The sequence below is a fragment of the Talaromyces proteolyticus genome, assembly GCF_021365285.1.
Source record: "Talaromyces proteolyticus strain PMI_201 chromosome Unknown BGW36scaffold_14, whole genome shotgun sequence".
Taxonomy (NCBI): Eukaryota; Fungi; Ascomycota; class Eurotiomycetes; order Eurotiales; family Trichocomaceae; genus Talaromyces; species Talaromyces proteolyticus.
Window position 1 is genome coordinate 400,461 of NW_025764290.1, and position 18,825 is coordinate 419,285.

The 18,825-nt window shown below is 48.6% G+C and overlaps 7 protein-coding genes across 7 annotated transcripts; 2 read left to right on the forward strand and 5 right to left on the reverse strand.

Moving 5' to 3' along the window:
* Window positions 1-140: 140 nt before the first annotated feature.
* BGW36DRAFT_64840 (uncharacterized protein) lies at window positions 141-1,312 on the reverse strand. Its single transcript, XM_046222489.1, has 2 exons — window positions 1,195-1,312; window positions 141-1,138 (listed from the first exon to the last, which is right to left on the reverse strand). The coding sequence occupies exon 2, from the start codon at window positions 1,120-1,122 to the stop codon at window positions 622-624; it is 501 nt and encodes a 166-aa protein (XP_046066209.1). The 5' UTR covers window positions 1,123-1,138; window positions 1,195-1,312; the 3' UTR covers window positions 141-621.
* Window positions 1,313-2,013: 701 nt separating this feature from the next.
* Window positions 2,014-4,832, reverse strand: BGW36DRAFT_432892 (putative exo-beta-1,3-glucanase; the record flags this gene model as incomplete). The annotated part of the gene is made up of 3 exons (XM_046221192.1): window positions 2,014-3,648; window positions 3,705-4,662; window positions 4,711-4,832. 3 exons carry the CDS (start codon window positions 4,830-4,832, stop codon window positions 2,014-2,016), a joined length of 2,715 nt encoding a protein of 904 aa, XP_046066210.1.
* An 891-nt stretch (window positions 4,833-5,723) lies between these two features.
* BGW36DRAFT_432893 (uncharacterized protein) lies at window positions 5,724-7,031 on the reverse strand (the record flags this gene model as incomplete). Its single annotated transcript, XM_046221193.1, has 5 exons — window positions 5,724-6,085; window positions 6,147-6,235; window positions 6,293-6,660; window positions 6,718-6,825; window positions 6,885-7,031. 5 exons carry the CDS (start codon window positions 7,029-7,031, stop codon window positions 5,724-5,726), a joined length of 1,074 nt encoding a protein of 357 aa, XP_046066211.1.
* Window positions 7,032-7,461: 430 nt separating this feature from the next.
* BGW36DRAFT_389960 (RmlC-like cupin domain-containing protein) lies at window positions 7,462-8,419 on the forward strand. The gene is made up of 2 exons (XM_046217413.1): window positions 7,462-8,143; window positions 8,202-8,419. The coding sequence occupies exons 1-2, from the start codon at window positions 7,589-7,591 to the stop codon at window positions 8,316-8,318; spliced, it is 672 nt and encodes a 223-aa protein (XP_046066212.1). The 5' UTR covers window positions 7,462-7,588; the 3' UTR covers window positions 8,319-8,419.
* A 1,424-nt stretch (window positions 8,420-9,843) lies between these two features.
* BGW36DRAFT_440725 (DUF1212 domain membrane protein) lies at window positions 9,844-12,336 on the forward strand (the record flags this gene model as incomplete). The annotated part of the gene is made up of 4 exons (XM_046221535.1): window positions 9,844-10,236; window positions 10,264-10,755; window positions 10,780-10,840; window positions 10,868-12,336. 4 exons carry the CDS (start codon window positions 9,844-9,846, stop codon window positions 12,334-12,336), a joined length of 2,415 nt encoding a protein of 804 aa, XP_046066213.1.
* Window positions 12,337-12,504: 168 nt separating this feature from the next.
* On the reverse strand, window positions 12,505-14,604 carry BGW36DRAFT_350922 (major facilitator superfamily domain-containing protein; the record flags this gene model as incomplete). The annotated part of the gene is made up of 6 exons (XM_046213340.1): window positions 12,505-12,848; window positions 12,930-13,366; window positions 13,435-13,541; window positions 13,603-13,776; window positions 13,821-14,038; window positions 14,094-14,604. The coding sequence occupies 6 exons, from the start codon at window positions 14,602-14,604 to the stop codon at window positions 12,505-12,507; spliced, it is 1,791 nt and encodes a 596-aa protein (XP_046066214.1).
* A 1,188-nt stretch (window positions 14,605-15,792) lies between these two features.
* On the reverse strand, window positions 15,793-18,340 carry BGW36DRAFT_389961 (amino acid permease-domain-containing protein). The gene is made up of 6 exons (XM_046217414.1): window positions 17,813-18,340; window positions 17,653-17,764; window positions 17,323-17,607; window positions 17,091-17,270; window positions 16,564-17,030; window positions 15,793-16,485 (listed from the first exon to the last, which is right to left on the reverse strand). The coding sequence occupies exons 1-6, from the start codon at window positions 18,054-18,056 to the stop codon at window positions 16,070-16,072; spliced, it is 1,704 nt and encodes a 567-aa protein (XP_046066215.1). The 5' UTR covers window positions 18,057-18,340; the 3' UTR covers window positions 15,793-16,069.
* Window positions 18,341-18,825: the final 485 nt, after the last annotated feature.

Genomic DNA, 18,825 nt, shown 5'->3' on the forward strand with positions numbered 1-18,825 from the left:
TCCCTGAAAGGCTAGGAGGACGGGTAATTTTCGTTATTTTCTTTGATTCCATGTGTATGGTAGAGTCGGCAAATCCCTAAGTTATTGTACAGCATTACAGAGATATTTGAAACCTTCATCTTTTCACTTTCTCTTTCATTCATTTTGCCCCACTGCCAAGGCGCCGTGAACCAAGCCCTGAAGTGGAACACGAACGTGGAGCGAATGAAACAGGTCCATGTTTTAGTGGACTATTCAAAACCAAAGAATCTATCTACATCATGAACTGCGGGGGAAATTGGGTATGTATTCAATAATATTTCGGGTATGTTGGGCGGAGGAGGACACGGGTAAAGTAAGAAAGGTGAGACGAACAACTGCATACAAGATGGCAGCACTCTAGGGGTAGTGCTAGGCTTTGCAGGAGCTGTTAGAGATCTTGTAGTAACGCTTCACAAGGGCTCTATAACAGAATAGTAGATGCGTAGGCCACTATGGGCTTTGATGAGAGTCGAAATATTTCGGCATGTAATGGGTCACTGTACATTAATAGGTAGATACAGATACCTATAGTTGTGCATATCGCTTCAAGCGAGGGGTCATTGTATGAGCCATTATCATCGTCACTGTAACATCTGAGAATCAAGGTGCCAACTTCATTGCCTGCTCCCGTACTGGCTGTTGATCCATAAAGGTTTTGAGCTCAACTACCCGGTACTGCGTGGTTTCAGATTTAGTTTGCGGCCGGAGTTCTAACTCCACAATATTGAACTCATCCACATGCACATTGAGCTGCTCCGGATCGTCCTTGAAAACGGTTACGCTGGTAGATTCGTACATAACTGTTCGTCGCGGTAGCGAGCTATCATCGTGGGCAATGTCCCATGCCTTTCGAACGTTGTGATGGAATTTAGATAGCTTTTTACTGCGCATCTTAAACATTTCTGTCACCTTTGCCAATGTCCCAACAGTCTGACCGTTAATAATGAATGGGGCGTCGGCAGCGACTAACGTTCCAAGCGAATCGGTTGCCGGTTCAAGCGAGTCAAGTGCGAGAAGCAAATTTTGCAGGAAGATGAGACCAGCAGAAGCAGTGGAGGGGAGGCTATCAAGGGAGCCGATATGCACAGAAGTTTGAGGCATTCTATAGTAACGAACCCTGTCTCTATGTTAAGGTTTTTGGCTTTAGATGGGTGTTAGGTTCGTCAGACTGACCGTGAGCCGCAGTATTCTGGAAGTCAATGTTAAGAACGTGACACTTTCACTCTAGACAGGTGCAAAGCTGGCTTGAGAATCCTCCGTATTTTTGTTGAATCTTCGAACTCAGTCGGGCAGATTGGGTTGACAGTTTCAGTACTTGATTAAATCTAGGCAGCCGCCTCGTATTGCAGAAGGCCTATGCACGTGTTCAACCACCAATCAAATCGTGCACTTAGTCCACATCCCCATTATCTTATGTTGATCGAAAAGACTAACTTAACAGTTAAAGATTTAGAGTTGGAAAATACGTTACGATCAAACCAAAACACTTCAACTGAAACACTGAAAAATAATGAAGTCGGCTAGGGCGCCTTGACAGTGGGGTGAAGCTAAACAGAGTGTTCGATATGAAGGAGGTTTCGAATGTCTCTGTATATCCAAGGTAAACGCCCTTAAAAATATTGGTCGATGGAGCTGCCTATTGAAATGAAAAGATTAGTTCCCACACTGTGACACTGTAAGCTTCTGCTATAGGTAAAGAATAGTATTGAAGTATCTTGGGAAGTAGACATCAGATGACTAGCGAACGAGAAGAGAAGTTATATTACTAGAAACATTAAGAAATTTCAGGCAAGATGTTTCGGAGAACAGCTTCAGGCTTGGTCATGTGGTCATCTATCGCCAGCAGTCTATCCAGACCTTGCGTAAATATCAAGAAAGCCTGGAAAGTGAAAGTCAAGGTGAAAAAGAGAAAATATATATAGGCGTACTTCTATTAGAAGGAATATTCATTCCAACCAACCCTTGTGTCAACAGAAAATAGCCCTCATACATCTATGAACTGAACTGCCGATACGCCTGCACAACCCCCGACCAACCACCCGGATTATTATACTCCCTGGGATTATTTATCCCATCAAGAATGATGACATCCGACGACTTGGTGCTGATCGAATACCAAACCAGATTTTGCGGCGCATTACTCACGCGCATCATAGTACTCTGACACACGCCATTGGTACACGGCGTATTATACATGCCATTCCACGGGCCTTCAAAAAACGCCCATGCTGCGGAGCCATACAGCATGATATTTGCACCGCCATCGACATTTGCTGCGAGCGCAGATCGACAGAGTTGGTCGTTTTGAGCGCACCAGGAGAAATCTGGGTCGTGGTAGGAGGTGGATATGGTCCAGGGGTCTGCAGCGGTTTCGATGGCATTCAGGCCTTGCATGTATGGTGTCTCGCTTTGCATCATGCCCGCGTACAGGGTTTGGGTGTTGTGGAAGTTGTATTGGTATAGCCAGTTGTGCTCGAAGCTTGTGCCGACGAGCCAGGTGGGTAAGGTTGACTCGGAGAGGATACCACGGCCGGTAGAGACAATGATGGGCGAGGGCCCGCCGTCAAGATTGTGGTCGGCTGTCCAGCCCCAGTGGTTCTCGATGTAGGCGGAGGAAGAAGGGGAGAGGTGCATGAGCATGAAGGCGGCCATGCAGTTGCGGGCATCTTGGTTTGTGCAGGTGCTGGAGATAGTGGTGTCAGCGGTGCCGCCGACCGTGGTCAGGCTGTTCCAGAGCCCTACGGCGCCGGGTGAGGTGCCGGCCATATTAATTTCGACGATGATGGCACCGGGCAAAGGCTCGGCGACGGCAAAGCGCATGTTCTGGATCTCGGCAATGCCCGTGTCGCCTGGGTTTCCGACTTTGATGACTGGGCGAGGGTTGGAGGAGTCGGAGAATGCGGTGCCTGCGCCGGAGAGGACAGACCAGGTCTCGCCAACGATACGACTGCCGGGGGGGATGAGCAGGGTGTCTTTGAGGATGTAGACACCGTATGGGAAGTAGGTGATTCGACAATTGGCAGCGTTGTCTTTGAGGATGGCGTTCAGGCTAGCTGAGTCGTCTGTCTTGCCGTCGCCTTCGACTCGATAGCCAGGTACAGTCTTGACATTGACGATTTGGCTGGCTGGGGAGTTTGCGTAGCTAGGCTGCTTGCGGATGAAGTACTTTCCGCTACTATCCAAAAGAACGCTGGGGCGTGTGGTGGCTATATAATCGCCAGGTCGGTAAATCCCAGGGATCTGATTGCCAAAGTTCCATGTGTCGATATGGGATTGTGCACCGAGCACGGTTGTGCCATTTGTAGTCACGGCGATAGGATGCTGCCAGTCACTAGTCAGATTCTCGATGAGCAGCTGGCTATTACGCTTCCCCGAGTCGTTTGAGGAGTCGTGGAACTGTACCACAGTGCCGGTGTTTGTTGATACAGAGTCAAGAATGACCATCGACCCAAGTGCGTTCTTGGTCATGTCAACACCCAAGCCGCAAGAGTCGAATATGGCTGCTTGTAGAATAACTGTAAAGCCACCGGTGGCTGCAAAGCCGGTACGACAGCCGTTGAATGCGATGTTCTTGAAATTGACTTGCTGGTTTGAGTTTTGAATACCAATGCCGCCGCCATTGATGGTCTATCCCATCAGTATATGCCTAGAAAGGCAAGGTAAAATGGAGGAGGAATACATACCACGTCTGTCACTGCAATCGTTGACCCGCCATTAATATGTATCCCAATATGCCCAACGGACCCCTGCGGCATATTAATCTGAACATCCGTCAACGCACCCCCCTGTGCAATCCCCCACTGCAACGCGGTAAACGCAAACGATGGATCACAAGCCGTAGTATCCAGGATAACATTTCGCATGGCAATCATGAACGTCGTCTCTGGGTGTCCCGCTGCCGGATCCTGGCCATTAATGAGAGTCGTGCCCACAAAGTCCGGGCTTGCCTTGATAACCGGCCTGTTCAACGGATCTCCCACAATCACCGTGCCTAGCCGCAAATCCAGCGTGCCACCAAGAGTATACACGCCTCCTGGCAAATACACCTCGGCGGGCATATACGTAACCCCCTTTCCCTCCCGCGACCCTCCTTGGCCATCCGCATTCAGCGCGTTTTGTATCGCTGATGTCTGGTTCCCGCTCCCGTCGTTTCTGACGCCATAATCGAGGACGTTGCGGTAGATAGGGTATACGGAGTTCCCTTGGATGAATGGCGCGAAGCCGCGACCGGCGCCTGTGTGGTCTTGCTCCTCCAGCCAGTATTTTGCTGGGGCTTGGCTCGGCGTGGGATTCGCGCAGAAATTGCCGCTGGTGATGCTGATGCTGCTGGTTTGGGTGATTGAGGCGGATGCGGATGAGCTGGTGTCGATGGGTGGAGTGCTGCTTTGCCCGCCATTTGTGCCCGGATAATTGGTCGGCTTGCTAGATGTTGAAGATGTTGAGGCAGTGGTGCTGGTGGGAGGAGGTGGTTGTGCAGGCTGGGTTGTTGGCTCTGGATTGCTTGTTGGCTCTGGATTGTCTGTTGGCTCTAGATTGTCTGTTGGCTCTGGATTGTCTGTCGGCTCTGGATTGTCTGTTGGCTCTGGATGGTTTGTGTGGGGGAAGATGAGAGGGAGGATAGCTCCTGCCAATGCCGAGAGGCTGTAAGAATTGGTTAGTATTTTTCTTGTTTATTATATGTAGACGTACGGCATTGGAGGAAGATTCAAGAGTCCCTGGTCATTCGCGAACCATTGTGTTGGCTCAGGCAGAGGGACGATAGTTGCAACTGCCGTGGAGGCAACAGCCAGCCAAGTCAATTCTATATACATGGTTCTAATTGACCACGAATAGAGTGAACGACCCCGACAGACAAAGAAGAGGGAAGGTGTTAAAACAAGACGAAATAATGATTTCTACAGAAGTTTCGTTAATTCGCCTTTTAGGGTTCCTGATTGGGAAATTCCATACACGGCAAACAGGACGTGCCTGGTATGCTAGACGCGTTGGCAGGAATCTTGAACTTGGATTGACGCTGTCACATTCCACAGGACTCGAGATCATCCTGTATTTTCTTCTCCTCAGGCCTTTCAAAGGGCCTGGACAAGCAGCCAACAAAAACAATTTCTCATTAGTAAGGCGATAGAGAGCTTTGATTAATCATGTTTTTCTAGTTTGGAGGTACGGACATATGTGAATTTGTAAAATGAAGACTGCGCCAGTGTTTGTTCCAGGGAGCCAAGGAATTTGATTTTACCGATAATTAAAATGAAATAAGTGAAAACTAGGGAATAAAACATAAGAGACAATTTTAGACGGATTTCTGCAAAAATTTGCCTCATTTCTTATACATAGTTATGTACTTGTGCTGAATTGAAGCAACCCCTAGACAGGGTATATAGCCCCTTGTTCCACGCCCAGGCTCGTTACCTCGCATAATTATTTACAATTGAATCCGTACTGCGGTATATATTTTCGATTAAAAAGTTAATTTATGTATAATGAATATCAGAGTAACTGCATTCATGATTTTATCGCCTTGACCTCAGCCGCCCCGACGTTACGAGCCGAGTTAGGGCTTTCTACCAAGAGGGCTACCCTACCACACTCAACAACAACGATAAAGTAGGCAATGTATGTGTGGGTATATCTATATGGATCAATGAAAATATCTGCTTTGTTGTACATAAGTAAAAATGGGTATAAAGTTAAATCATGCATGGCTAGTCTACATTAAAAGAATTATCAACTCGTATCCCGCCCAATTCCATATTCAACCCATCACTCGGCGTATCTCCAAGATTTCGACTTTCAATAATGTTCTCCGTAGCAGACTTCAATCCCAGGATATTTTCTCGCGAAGCAGACGGACTCTGCACCGAAGTCCGCTTCAGAGAATCGCTTCTGAGGCGATCGCTTCTTAGACGTCTGCTAGGTCTGATAGAGAAGAACGAAGTGATTGTCTGGCTGATGGGCGAGGCATTGCGAGCGCGGCTAATCAATGGGCCGTAGCAGGGCAGGTTTGCGCAGAGGACCGAGGCACACACTTCGATTCCGGACCACATGATGATGTTTACGACGGCGGCTGAGATTTCTAAAGTCAGTGGCTTTAAGATGCGATGCGGATTTTGAATGTAGGGACATACTATTGAAATTGACGGCGTAGTTTCCTTCGATGTTGGAGATTTGGAATATCACAGTATACGCAAGACGCGCTACAGACGAGACCACACAGCTAAAGAGTCAGAGGCTGTCTTCTCACCGAAAGGATAAGATATGTATCATAGCTTACAAAATCCCAAGCCCAAAGATCCCGCATACCCCGATTTTCTGGTTTGTGCTGAAGCGAAGCTTCCGGATGAAGAAGACTGGCAGAGCCAGGATACTAATATCAATGACAATGTCCGTCACGCTCGATAGCACATACATGACGGCATAGTTGGTGGTCGGATCACACGCCACCCAATTACAGCGCAGCGGCCAGATCTGGAAAAAGGTTGCAAAGAGAAACGATATAAGCCACGCAGCTGTGATCCCGAGTAGGACCAAGACTGAACTCGGGAATCGGCCGATTCCAAACACGCGGCCGTAGAGGAAGAGAATGGAGAATTTGACCAGGGCGACGGAGATGATGTACCAGAATTGAAGTATGAAGAAGATCTACTTGGCTTTAGCGATATTTATCTCCCAAAGCATTTAAATAGGCTGGTTACTCACTTTTAGGAATTTTTCGGCCTTTTCATCGCCAAGTTCTTCATATGGCGTTCCAAACCCGCCAACAGGTACGCCGACGATGTTAGTGATGGCCAGTGCTGCAGCGAAAACCTATCGCCGCAGAATTAGACTAAGCATTGGAAGTTTGTAAATGTGTGGCGAAGACTAACCCAGGCTGCGACAACTAAATAGTCGTCGGCCTCCAAGGATATTCGCCTCTGCCTCCGCAAATGAAGCCGAAGCGCAACCGAAAGACCGGAGACGACCATGAAGACCGCCATGGTCACGATCATGGCCGTCGACGCCGAAGTCAGCATGGTGAAGAACCTGGAGCGCAACTAGCTAATCCATTCGAATTAAAGGCGGCTGTCGAAAACCGACAGTACGGGGGATGTGGAGTTGAATATCGACAGGGGGGCCACGAGGTTGGTTTAAAAAGCTTGTACATGGGGGGGCCCCTAGCGATATAGCGCTGTTACATAGGAGACTTGCTAGAGTTAAAGGGAAACCTTATGGAGAGATAGGGAACTGATATTAGCTAGTAGAACCGACGGGTTAGAGGCTAAAGTTGAGCCATGACAAGCTCTAGCCTGCTCCAGACTGGTCTGCTTTCTGACACGCAGATAATGACGCAGATAAGGACAGCCGGGAATCCTAGCACCCCGAGTCCAATCAGCGACGCTTCTAAGACGCACTTGTCATTAGCACGCAGGATCGACATTCGTACAGACGTATCCGGTCTCCGGCCTGACTCAGACAACGCTGAAACCCGGAAGCCTTCCCCTCCCAACAGCTATAAGTTTAGTCCCGCGATAACACTCGAACAGCCTTTTTTGGGCGACCTCCAAACGCTTCAGGTGCCTGAGTTTTCTAAATGTCTGCCGTCGACCCCAAGCTAACTGAGCCACTCAAACCCAGCTTCACGGCTGGCGGCGAGAAGGCCTCGGACCCTCCGAAAATCCAGAAACTGATCGATTCGCTGCATCTGCTAAAGCATCCCGAAGGCGGCTGGTTCGCCGAGACCGACCGCGACGCTCTTCGCATCCCCAACCCGTTCCTCTCGAAGCGGCAGGAGCATGGCGGCGCTGTGGAGTATACAGCCAAAGCCGACGGCGACGATGCCACGCGATCCGCCATGACCACCATCTTCTATCTGCTGACTCCCAATAGCCCCAAGGGTCGCTTCCATCGGAACAAGGGAAGAACGGTGCATACACTACACAAGGGTCGTGGAAGATACGTGCTTATTCGTACCGACGAGGCTAAGTCGGGTGAGAAAGCCCGCGTCGAGACTTTTGTCGTTGGACAGAATATTGAGAAGGGAGAGCGATTGCAGTGGATTGTCGATGGGGATATCTACAAGGCCAGCTATCTGCTGCCAGATGATGACGATTCCGGCAATAGCGAGGAGGGGCTATTGATAAGTGAAGTGAGTTTTTGTACTGTTTTCATTTTTCTAAACGAAGTGTATTTACTGATGGATATAGACGGTGGTGCCGGGCTTTGAGTTTACGGACCACAACTTCATGCCTGCCGGTGTCCTTTCGGAACTGGTTGAGGCGAAGCAGGCCGAGGAGCTTCAGTGGCTCCATTCAAGCAATTGATCTCACGAGTTCAAGATGACAGGATTAAAAATATTGCAAGCTCATTCAGTTTGTAGACAGCCTTTTGTTAGGACAATAAATCTTATCGTAGTTTTCTCCCACCGCTTCATTTTGACCCTCTATCTATAACCTGATCACGTCCATTGGCTGGTACCTTTCACCCTGTAGCCACCATAAAACAGGCTAGTATGACTTGCGACACTGTTAGCAACGGACTAAATACTCTCCCTTGTATTGAGCAATTTATGAATCATTCATATCGCTTACTTCGAACTTTATATGTAATACTAAATCTACGCCTTTTCTAATATTCATGACTAAGCATTCCCAGAAACTTTAGTGGGTAAGCAGGAAATGATTAGCGACGACTCGGAATTTCTATACAGATATAACTAGTTGATCACATTGCCAGTAAATAGTTAACTCCACCAACCGTTTTCTCCACTATTCTGCCCCTATTACATTTCACTGTGTCGAGGGCAAGGATAGTGGCGAGAATGGCTGGATCGATAATAAATTTGATATTTCGATATGTCGATATGTAGATATGTAGATACCTGTTTTATACCATGAGAGACATACTGTCGGAAGGAACGGTGGGTAAAGAGGATTGACAGGATCGACAAAGGAAGGTGTTAGTCTACTAGTCTCAATTTTGTGGAGTCAATACTCAGCCTGATGTTCGGCAGGAGTCAACTGGTGTAGCTGTTGATGATATGCCTTTCTGTTTGGTACATAGTCAAGCATTCGGCTATTCCTATAATTATAAGCCCAACATAGGTCATGTCGAGCGAATGATATTCCATATAATTTTTACAAAGTAAAATACAACTTCTTATTACACCAATATGTTGTGACATTTCTCCAGGAATATTTTCCTCGTGCGGGTCAGACTATATATTCCTATTATATGCATGGATGCTTTTGGTCCCGTGGCACGGCAAACCCTAAGAGGTGCAGTGCGGTCAGCGGCGACAAGTGAGTTGCCAGTTTGGGTCTGGATTTCTTTTCCTTTTTCATGATGTCACCGTCTCCTCAGGGGCGACAGAGGTCTTGATCTACAGTGTTATCAGGAAAGCTGCACGTCGCCAATATAATACGTTATGCATGCATTGCGAGCCACAGCGGTCGCACAAGATAGGAAAAATTTTATCGAATGAATGAGCTACCAAGCGAACAAGGCCAAGCAAGGAAGATTCTCAGAAGGAGGCAGTGCGATAACACCGGTCCACTGCATGTACATACCAGAAGATGAAGAACCCTGGGACCAGCCAGATCAGCGTCTTGCATTGGCTTGGAATAGAGATCACAATAAGATGGATGATATTTAACCCTAACGCCTCCACCAGGCGGTGCTGGTGCTGGTGCTCTCCTTCCTCGGGCTACCTCCCTTCCACCTCCAGCCTCTCCTACCTCTCCAACCCTCATCTCGAGCTCGTCGCTGATAAACGGAACAACCCGGCTATCTGTTATACTTGTGGGTATTGATAGGGCTAATTTCTTGATACTGCTTGTATCCATCCTCATGTCTGCCGAGGAACACCATGAGTTCCCCCAGAACCGCGAGTCCGCGGCTTCCGTGCACAGCGACGAAACACTCCGTGGCGAGGAGCAAGAGTACCAGCCCGAGGACAGGCCACGTGTTCGCTTCCGTCAGGATAATGGCGATGATGCGCGCACCTTGGTTGCAGAACGCCTCGAACACGCCGATCATCCTCGTGAGCCATTTCACCTTCCACCAACGCAGGGAGGCGATAACCTGCGACAGTCTGAAGATGTCACCAGTGCCAAACACTTACAACAGGAAGACAGTGAGAAGAAAACACAGAAACAGGACACTGCTGATGGCACTGCTGGTAAGGAGAAGGGTGGGGGGAAACGCGACGAAGAAAAGGAGATCGAAGAGGAACCCGAGAAGGTAAAGAAAACGTTTAGTTTCAATAAGGCGAAGAAGTTCTGGAATGTGGACAAAGCACGAGAAATTGCCCGAAAACTAGGACGACCGCCGATGCAGGGAGACGGGTTGACTGCGGCACTCCCCGACCAAAACTGGGCTGGCGATGGAGGCGTTTCTCTGTCGGATATGACAGACGATCACAAGAAGACCGACGAAGATCGACAACGAGACCAAGCCCATGCGACCTCAGAAGCTCATCGTTTAGTTCGCGAGCTGACACAACATCGGAAGGGTCCGCGTTCTCGCCCTCGTCCCCGACAACCATCAGAGACACGCCCCCCGACTCCAGCGATTTCTAACGAGGAGGCAGGCAGAGTCAGCGGTGGGGGGATTTTGGGAAACCTTCTCAAACTTTACGGAGCAAACCCACAGCATGGACCAGATAGTCGTTCCAACAGTACTAGCACAGATCAGGAATCAGAAGGAACGCCCGGCTGGGTCAGTCCATCGTCTGGAGTATCGACCCCACGGAAAGAAAAGGTAAAATGGTATAACAAAGACAAGAACAGGTCAACAAGCTCGTTGGTCGGAGCAGCATCGAACTTGAGTGCCACAGGAGCCCCCAGTCACTCCAACCAGATGTTGTCCGCAGCGGCGAGACGACGTAAGCAGGGTGGCAAGCCACGGCTGGAAGATGAGATTCGAGTGACGGTTCATATTGCTGAGATAATTTCCCGTCAACGATATCTGATGCAGCTATGCCGTGCTCTTATGAAGTTCGGCGCCCCTACGCATCGGTTAGAAGAGTATATGCAGATGACAGCGCGGGTCCTCGAAGTTGATAGCCAATTCTTATACTTACCGGGCTGCATGATAATATCATTTGACGATTCATCGACACGTACCGCCGAATTTAAGTTGATTCGTGTGACACAAGGCGTCGACCTAGGTCGGTTAGCAGACACCCATAGCGTATACAAGAACGTGGTACATGACATGATCGGGGTTGAGGAAGCAACAAAGCAACTGGAAGACATCATGAACCGCAAAGCAAAATTTCCTACATGGTTCCTGGTGATTATGTACGGCTTGGCTAGTGCCACTGTCGGGCCTTTTGCTTTCAATGCCCGTCCTATTGATATGCCCATTTCGTTTCTTTTGGGGACTATGTTAGGTTTCATGCAGCTGGTTCTTGCTCCTCGATCTACCCTATACTCAAACGTGTTTGAAGTTTTTGCGTCAGTACTTACGTCCTTTCTCGCTCGTGCATTTGGCAGTATCCGATGGGGCATTGTCAATGGAAAACAAGAGTATCTGTTTTGTTTCTCTGGCATCGCTCAATCAGCCATTGCTCTTATCCTGCCGGGATTTTTGGTTCTGTCCAGCAGTTTAGAGCTACAGTCGCATCAATTAATTGCCGGATCCATACGAATGGTATACGCTATCATCTACTCTCTCTTTCTCGGTTACGGAATCACCGTGGGCGTGACAATCTACGGACTGATGGACGGCAACGCGAATTCCAACACTACCTGTCCTACATCCCCCATCAAAGACCCCTATCTTCAGCGATTCCCTTTCGTCGTCGCAATGTCTGTTTGGCTAGTTATTCTTAATCAAGGAAAATTCAAGCAAGCTCCGGTCATGATGGTCATCGCCTTCACCGGCTACGTAGTCAACTACTTCGCCACGAAGCGAATCGGCAGCAACTCCGAAGTCGCCAACACCCTAGGCGCCTTTGTTATCGGCGTGCTAGGGAATCTATACAGCAGACTCTGGCATGGCCATGCCGCAACCGCAATTCTCCCGGCGATTTTCGTCCTTGTGCCTTCCGGCCTCGCAGCGACAGGCTCCTTGATCTCAGGGGTTGCATCTGCCGACCAGATTCGCGGAAACGTCACTGGCCATAAAAACGAATCCAGCACAGGCGGAGCCAGTAGCGGTTCTGGCGGTGGCGCAGGCAGCGGTACGGGCATTCAGTCATCATCATCGGATACGTCCGTCTTCAATCTCGGTTTTGGCATGGTGCAAGTAGCCATTGGTATCACGGTAGGCCTGTTCATGGCGGCATTGCTAGTGTATCCATATGGAAAGAGACGCAGCGGACTTTTCAGTTTTTAGCTTACGGCTGTATATATCACTTATATCACTTATTGCTTGCATACATATGTAGCTGCAGCGTCACCTTCATTTCAAATGCTCTCATGAATGCATCAGCAGATGCTATATAGATAGACATTAATCAAGCATCATCCACCCCCTTCCCTTCTCATAACCCTAATATAAAATTTAATTGGCAAACCGAAAATCCAACCTCCGACTCCCCTCATCCTTCGTCGTCTCCAAATACCTCAGTTTCTCCGTCTCGCTCATAGCATCCCACTTCCCATCCCTAGACTTATTCCGCCATACATAGTAAACTTTCGTCAGCAAGTAAATTACGATGTTTACACAAACAAGAATCACAAGCACCCGATCACCACGCTTGTACCGCGGCGCGTCGTCCGCGCGGTAGATATTCGATGCAATGATTCCACCTGCTTGCACGCTCATATTGTACACGGCTGCCGAGACGGTGCGCGAGCGCACGGTGTTTGAGTTCCTGGAGTTCCAGCCTACTTGGATTGGGTGTGCTGGTACAATGCATTAGCAGGCCTCTCAAACATGCAGATGCAGTGTGGGTGATGGAGATGGGAAAGGAGGGGGGGGTTTACCGTTTGGATAACCGAGCAAAAGCGTCATGACCGTCCACGCCACCCACTTATTAATACTATTGATATCAACGACATACAAATACACCAGAAACGGGAGTGCCCAGATCTGACCGACCACCGAGGTCAGACTCAACTGCCCCGTGAGCTCGCTGGCATAGGTGAGCGTGAGCATTAGGATGATGTGCAGCACGTTGTATGGGATGGTGAGCAGGTTGGTTTGGAATGTGCTGAAACCGATGCCCTTGAGGGAGAGGGTTAGGTAGTTGGTTGGCGTGGTCATGGGGATCTGGAACATCAGTCCGATTATGTATAGCGGCCAGAGGTCGTAGTCGGCGAGCGATTTGAGGAGGAGTTTTGGGGTGATGGGTTGCCGGTTGTGCATGGAGGATTTGGATGGATCTTCGCGGATGCATCGGTTTATGATTATTTTCTCCTCGCTGCGACAGTGTTAGTGACAGTGTTGGGGGGGGGGGTGTAAGATGGATGGGAGGTGGTAGAGGTGTACCGTTCGGTGAACCAGCCCTTTTTGCCGCGGAACCAGCTTGCAGTCTTGGTCGGTGCAGCGGGCATGAGCACAGTAGCGAGAATTCCGACGACGAGAGTGATCAGGCCCTAAAATTGTTAGCATGGTCGATGCATTCTTTAGGTTATTTCTTGAGGTTCTCGGATGTACCTCGATGAGAAATAGCCACCTCCATCCAGCCTGACCCAATACACCGCGCATATGCAGCAGGCCAAAGGCCAAAAACCCAGCTAATATATCCGCAATTGACATGGCTGTCCAAAAGAAGCCGAGTCGAATAGAGAGCTCGTGGTGTTTGTAAAAGTACGAAAGATATAAGATGACCTAGCTAGTTAGTACAAGTGAATTGAATAAGAGAGGGTACGAACATCAGGAATAAAACCGCCCTGGAGAATGCCCAACAGTGCTCTGCACGCCAAAAACGACGTTCGCCCGCTCATCCAGTATTGCGCGCAGGCGACAATCGACCACAGAATCATCTGCGCTGGAATCCATCTATCCGGGCCAACCCATTTACTCACGAGCTGTGAGGGCAGCTCGGCGCATAAAAAGGCGAGTTTGAATACTGTGTTTCCCAGATTATAATCTAGCAGCATCCATCATTAGTACTACGAGGCCTTCGGGGAATATGATCAGCTCACCATTCGTATTCATTTTCAAGTCCGTCAAGAAATTATCCGTCAACGCCTGCGAGATATTTGCCCGATCCAGTTCCAGCGCCATGAACATGACACACGTAAAAATCAGGATCCGCACATCAATTTTCCGAATCAACGCATACTCTTCGCGCCATGTCCAGCGGAACGAAGGGTCGAAGCGGTGAAGATTCTCCCAGTCCGGACGCGGCTGGTATTCTTTCGCTGTCTCGGGCGAGTCAAAGACTGATGGCTGTGTTGCGATTGAGTCGAGATCAAGGCCGTTATCTCCGGACTTTGTTCTGTTAAAGAGTCTAGTGATCCAGAATCGCTGTTCTTTGCTGGGATCGGCGAGTGAGGCCAGGTCGGAGGATATAGAGGTGGTGCTGAGAGTCGCTGGGTCTTTATCGTCGCTTCTCTGGATTAATTCGACTGGCTGCGCGGAGTCAACAGCGCCATAGGTGCGGCTATTAGGATTGCTCGCCTTTGCGGCGCGACCAGTGAGGACGGTGCTCATCTTGACAGGTTTTAACTGTTGCTCTTTCGCGACAAGGGAAGAATTACAATCAATCAATTGACCATCTCCATTGCTCGATTGGTGATCAGAATCAATTTATATTGATCTCTATACTGATATATTCTTAAATACCGACGACGACACCGGCACATGCACTCAACGCACGCCGCATAGTCGCCATTGCGCCAGGCTGTCACGACATATAGTCAGTGTGTTGAAACGAGGGCAGAGAGTGGCAGATGATGGTATCATCGTGGTGCCAAGAGCAGCAATGATATGCACAGAGATAAGGACCATGTCGCATTGACAGCAGCGATGGGATATTTACTGTTTGGGGGCATGAGGGGAAGTGTTATCACGCAAGGGCATTGCGACATTGCGGCATTATGTCATTTATCATTAGGTCGTCCGGTGATGTTAAGTTGATTTTTGGTGTAAGGCGTGACTAGCGTGGGATGGCATGTTGGATAAATAGAGTATTCTACCAGTAACCAGAATTGTTATTGTTGTAGTTGTAGTTGTAGTTGTGACTTGTCGTCGAATCGATTGATGACCTCAGTTCACATGTTTAGATCGACTAGCCGAATCGGGAAGGCTTGCATAGTACAGTAGGATGGCATATAACTTAGTAATATTAGATTAAAGATATATACTCCATACATAATACAACATGTTTAAATATTATCATTAGTAGTATAGGAAGGGTCTATATTTAAACTTTGTGGTGCTATATTCAAACTTTTGTCACCATACTTTTTATTCATGACGATTCATCGCTAAAATAGTCTAACAACTCAGATCCTGGAAATAATAGCCGAGAAACATTAATTCATTATCAATTGATACCTAAAAAGTAAAAATATCAGAGAAAATGGATATATGAGCCACGCAGCCCGACCCTAACATCAACAGCCCAGGCATGAGCGTCTCTCAGCATCGATCTTGGTACAAGAGGACGGCCCGAGAAAATATGTGGTTTCTCTGACGACTCGTAGGAGACAGCAGGATATACATGTACATGTATGCCTCGATGGATGCGATACACGTAATGCTATTCTCGGATCCGTGCTGAGCGAGAGTCGAGGCCGGTTGAGCGTACCGTAGTATGTCAATAAACAAAGAAATCAAAATAGAAGGGAATAGTTGTGATATAGTTATAGTGGCATCATATTATTATACATAAAAGCTGTTTTAGTTTGCATCAAGCAGTGTTGTGAGCTGGACAGTATGGTATAGAAATACAGGACATGTGTGTTAGAAAAAAAGATGGGAAGGAGACGGGACCAGCCTGGGGGGACAGTTAAAATAATAAATAATCCTCTGTGCGAAAGAAAGCAGGGATGTCAACTTGCAGCTGCACCTTACTGGTTGCCCCCGTTTCCATGTGACTAACTGAAATCCGGGGTTGCGGGGAAGCGTCCCCCTGGTCTACACTACACTATATATTCTCTCCCGCACAGTTGAACTACCCAACGACAACATTATACGCCATCTTCCACCACACATTCGCCGCCGCCGCCTTCTTCTGTCGCCTCTCGTCGTCAGTAATCAAGTCCTCCCTCCGCCCCGTCCACAGATCCATCTCCTCCAGTTTAACCCACTTCGTCCTGTTCCAGAACTTATAACCAAACACGAAAATCACAAACACGGGTATCAGGATATAGTTAATGACAAAGTCCTTGGCGCTGAATGGGTTGAGGAATGCTGTGTATCCCTGGAAGAAAACAAGGAAGATGTTAGCGGCCACAGAGGCATATGTGCCGTATGGATAGAAGGATGCGCGATAGGGCAGGATGGAAAGGTCTTGGTTTTGCGCATGGAGGGCGCGGCGGAAGCGGATGTGCGCGATGCCAATGGTGCCCCAGACGATGAATGTCGCGACTATCGAGTGTTAGCTTCCCACTCTGATTAACAGCTATATTGTTCTCCCTCGGAAGTTATATTGGCAGGGTGACATACCGCCAGACAGAGTAATCAGCGCCGAATAAACCACACCCGCACTCGACGATAAATCCAGGAATGAAATACACGCAAACACATTTGTGAAAACCAGCGCCGCCCACGGCACGCCAGCCTTGTTGGTGACGCCTAAAAACCTCGGCGCTTTCCCATTGCGTGCCATGAAGAGAATCGTCCTTGAAGCAACGTACAACGAACTATTCCCCGCGGACAACACAGAGATGGCAATAAGCGCGTTGATCAGATGCGCGGCCGGGAGAATCCCTGCTTCTGATAGCGCAATGGTTAACGGTGAACTGGCGGTTTTGGATCCAGAAGACAAAAGACGTGGGTCGTTGTACGGGATCAATATTCCGATGAAAAACATCATGCCTAGATAGAATATGAGAATGCGCCAGAAGACTTGTCGGATTGCTCTGGGGACTGCTCGACGGGGGTTGGCTGATTCGCCGGCCGTGATGCCGACCCTGTTCGATTGATTAATATTAATATCAAAGTGCAGTCGTCAAGGAGGAACAGGAACATACATTTCTGTCCCAGCATAGAGAGTCCCAGCCACAACAAAGGTCTTCGCAACACCGTTGATAGAATCCGCGAACGCTCCCGGGTGATGCCAGTATTTGAATCCGATTTTCTGAGGCCCGATGCCGCCAGCACTGATGATGATGGCCAGTATGAAAAAGACCGTTATAGCGAGGACTTTAATCCTATCAGAGAATCAGCGTGTCTATGAGCCGGGCAAAGTTGATGGGTACGCACAACGCCAGCCAGAATTCTACTTCACCATACACCAGAACCCCCAAACTCGACATGCCCAGAAATATAAACCAGAAGATCAGAATCCAGGCCCATAACGGGACCGTCTCAGTCCAGTAACCAATGACAAGGCCGATAGACGTATATTCATTTGCAAGCACAGTCACCCACAGATACCAATACGCCCAGCCTAGAGCAAATGCCACGCCGTCGTCCAGAAACCTTTCTGCGTATTCTATAAAAGAGCCAGAGACGGGGATAAGCGTAGCCATTTCGCCGAGCGATTGCCTGTCCCGTCAGTACTCTTCTCAGAGGGCTGAAGAATATGCATACATGACGAAAAACACAATAATCCCAACCAACGCAAAACTGATCAGAACCCCAGCCGGCCCTCCATTATGCAGCGCATTTCCCGACCCAACCAAAATCCCAGGACCGATGATTCCTTTACACTCAGTCAATTCAATACTTACCCATTTAAAGAAAGACTAACCCCCAATCGCAATCATCTGCAAATGCCGGGACTTTAACTTGCGATGCAACGGCGCTGAATACGCATCCTTGGCACTACCCTCATCCTTCCCGGCTTCATTATCAGTTGCAATTCGATGTGCGGTGGTCTTTTGCTTGTCGTTGTCGTTATCATTGCTATTGCCCTTGGATGGGAAGGTGCCGAAATTGAAATCTGCATTTCTCCCATATTCTTCTCCCGCACCAGGCTGGGCTTGCGTGGTCATTGTGTGCCTTTTGTTGCGCGGTCGATCATCTGTCTAGGACTATAAATTACGTTGTCATACACCACCGACGCCGCTGGTGATAACCTGCCTGAAGACTAAATCATTGAAAATGAAAAGTCCCATCTTCAAAATATAACAATAACCGAGCTAGTCACAGCTTGGCCGATGGCGCCATTTCGTGAATCTGATCATGTTCTCCGCAGTGGATCTGGTAACATCGAGTAATAGCTCGTGTAAGACAGCAAGACAGGTTGGGAGGATTCCGTCGCATGGCGCGTCTCGCGGTTAATTCGCGTGGAGAATATCTACTTGAAATACTACGTAGCACGGAGCACTGTTGGTTCCTCATGAATAATGAGAATTATAAGAAAATAATAATATGATCGGCGTGGCTGTGCGCCATCGGCCCGCGAAATGGCGCCGCAACCCTATCTCTATGCCCTCCTCCGCACTTAGAAGTTATGACAAAAGCGAACTTTTAACCAATTTATGTCAGATTAAATTAGGACTTCCTGGGGTCCCGCCTGTGGACGATGCAAAAGGTTCAAATATTACTAGCATTGGTGTAGTGAGGTACCGAAATCGCGTTGGCGGTGCTATATTCAAACTGAGGGGAGGGAAGAGCGGAGAAGAGAAAAAGGATGGCAACTGTCAAGAAGACAGACAAGGCGAGGTAAATGGTTGTTCGTTCTGCGGCTCCTCACTCAAATCAACCGTGCGTCAACTCAGTCAGTTCGTCTGGTTTATCCAAATTCATGCTATTTGATCT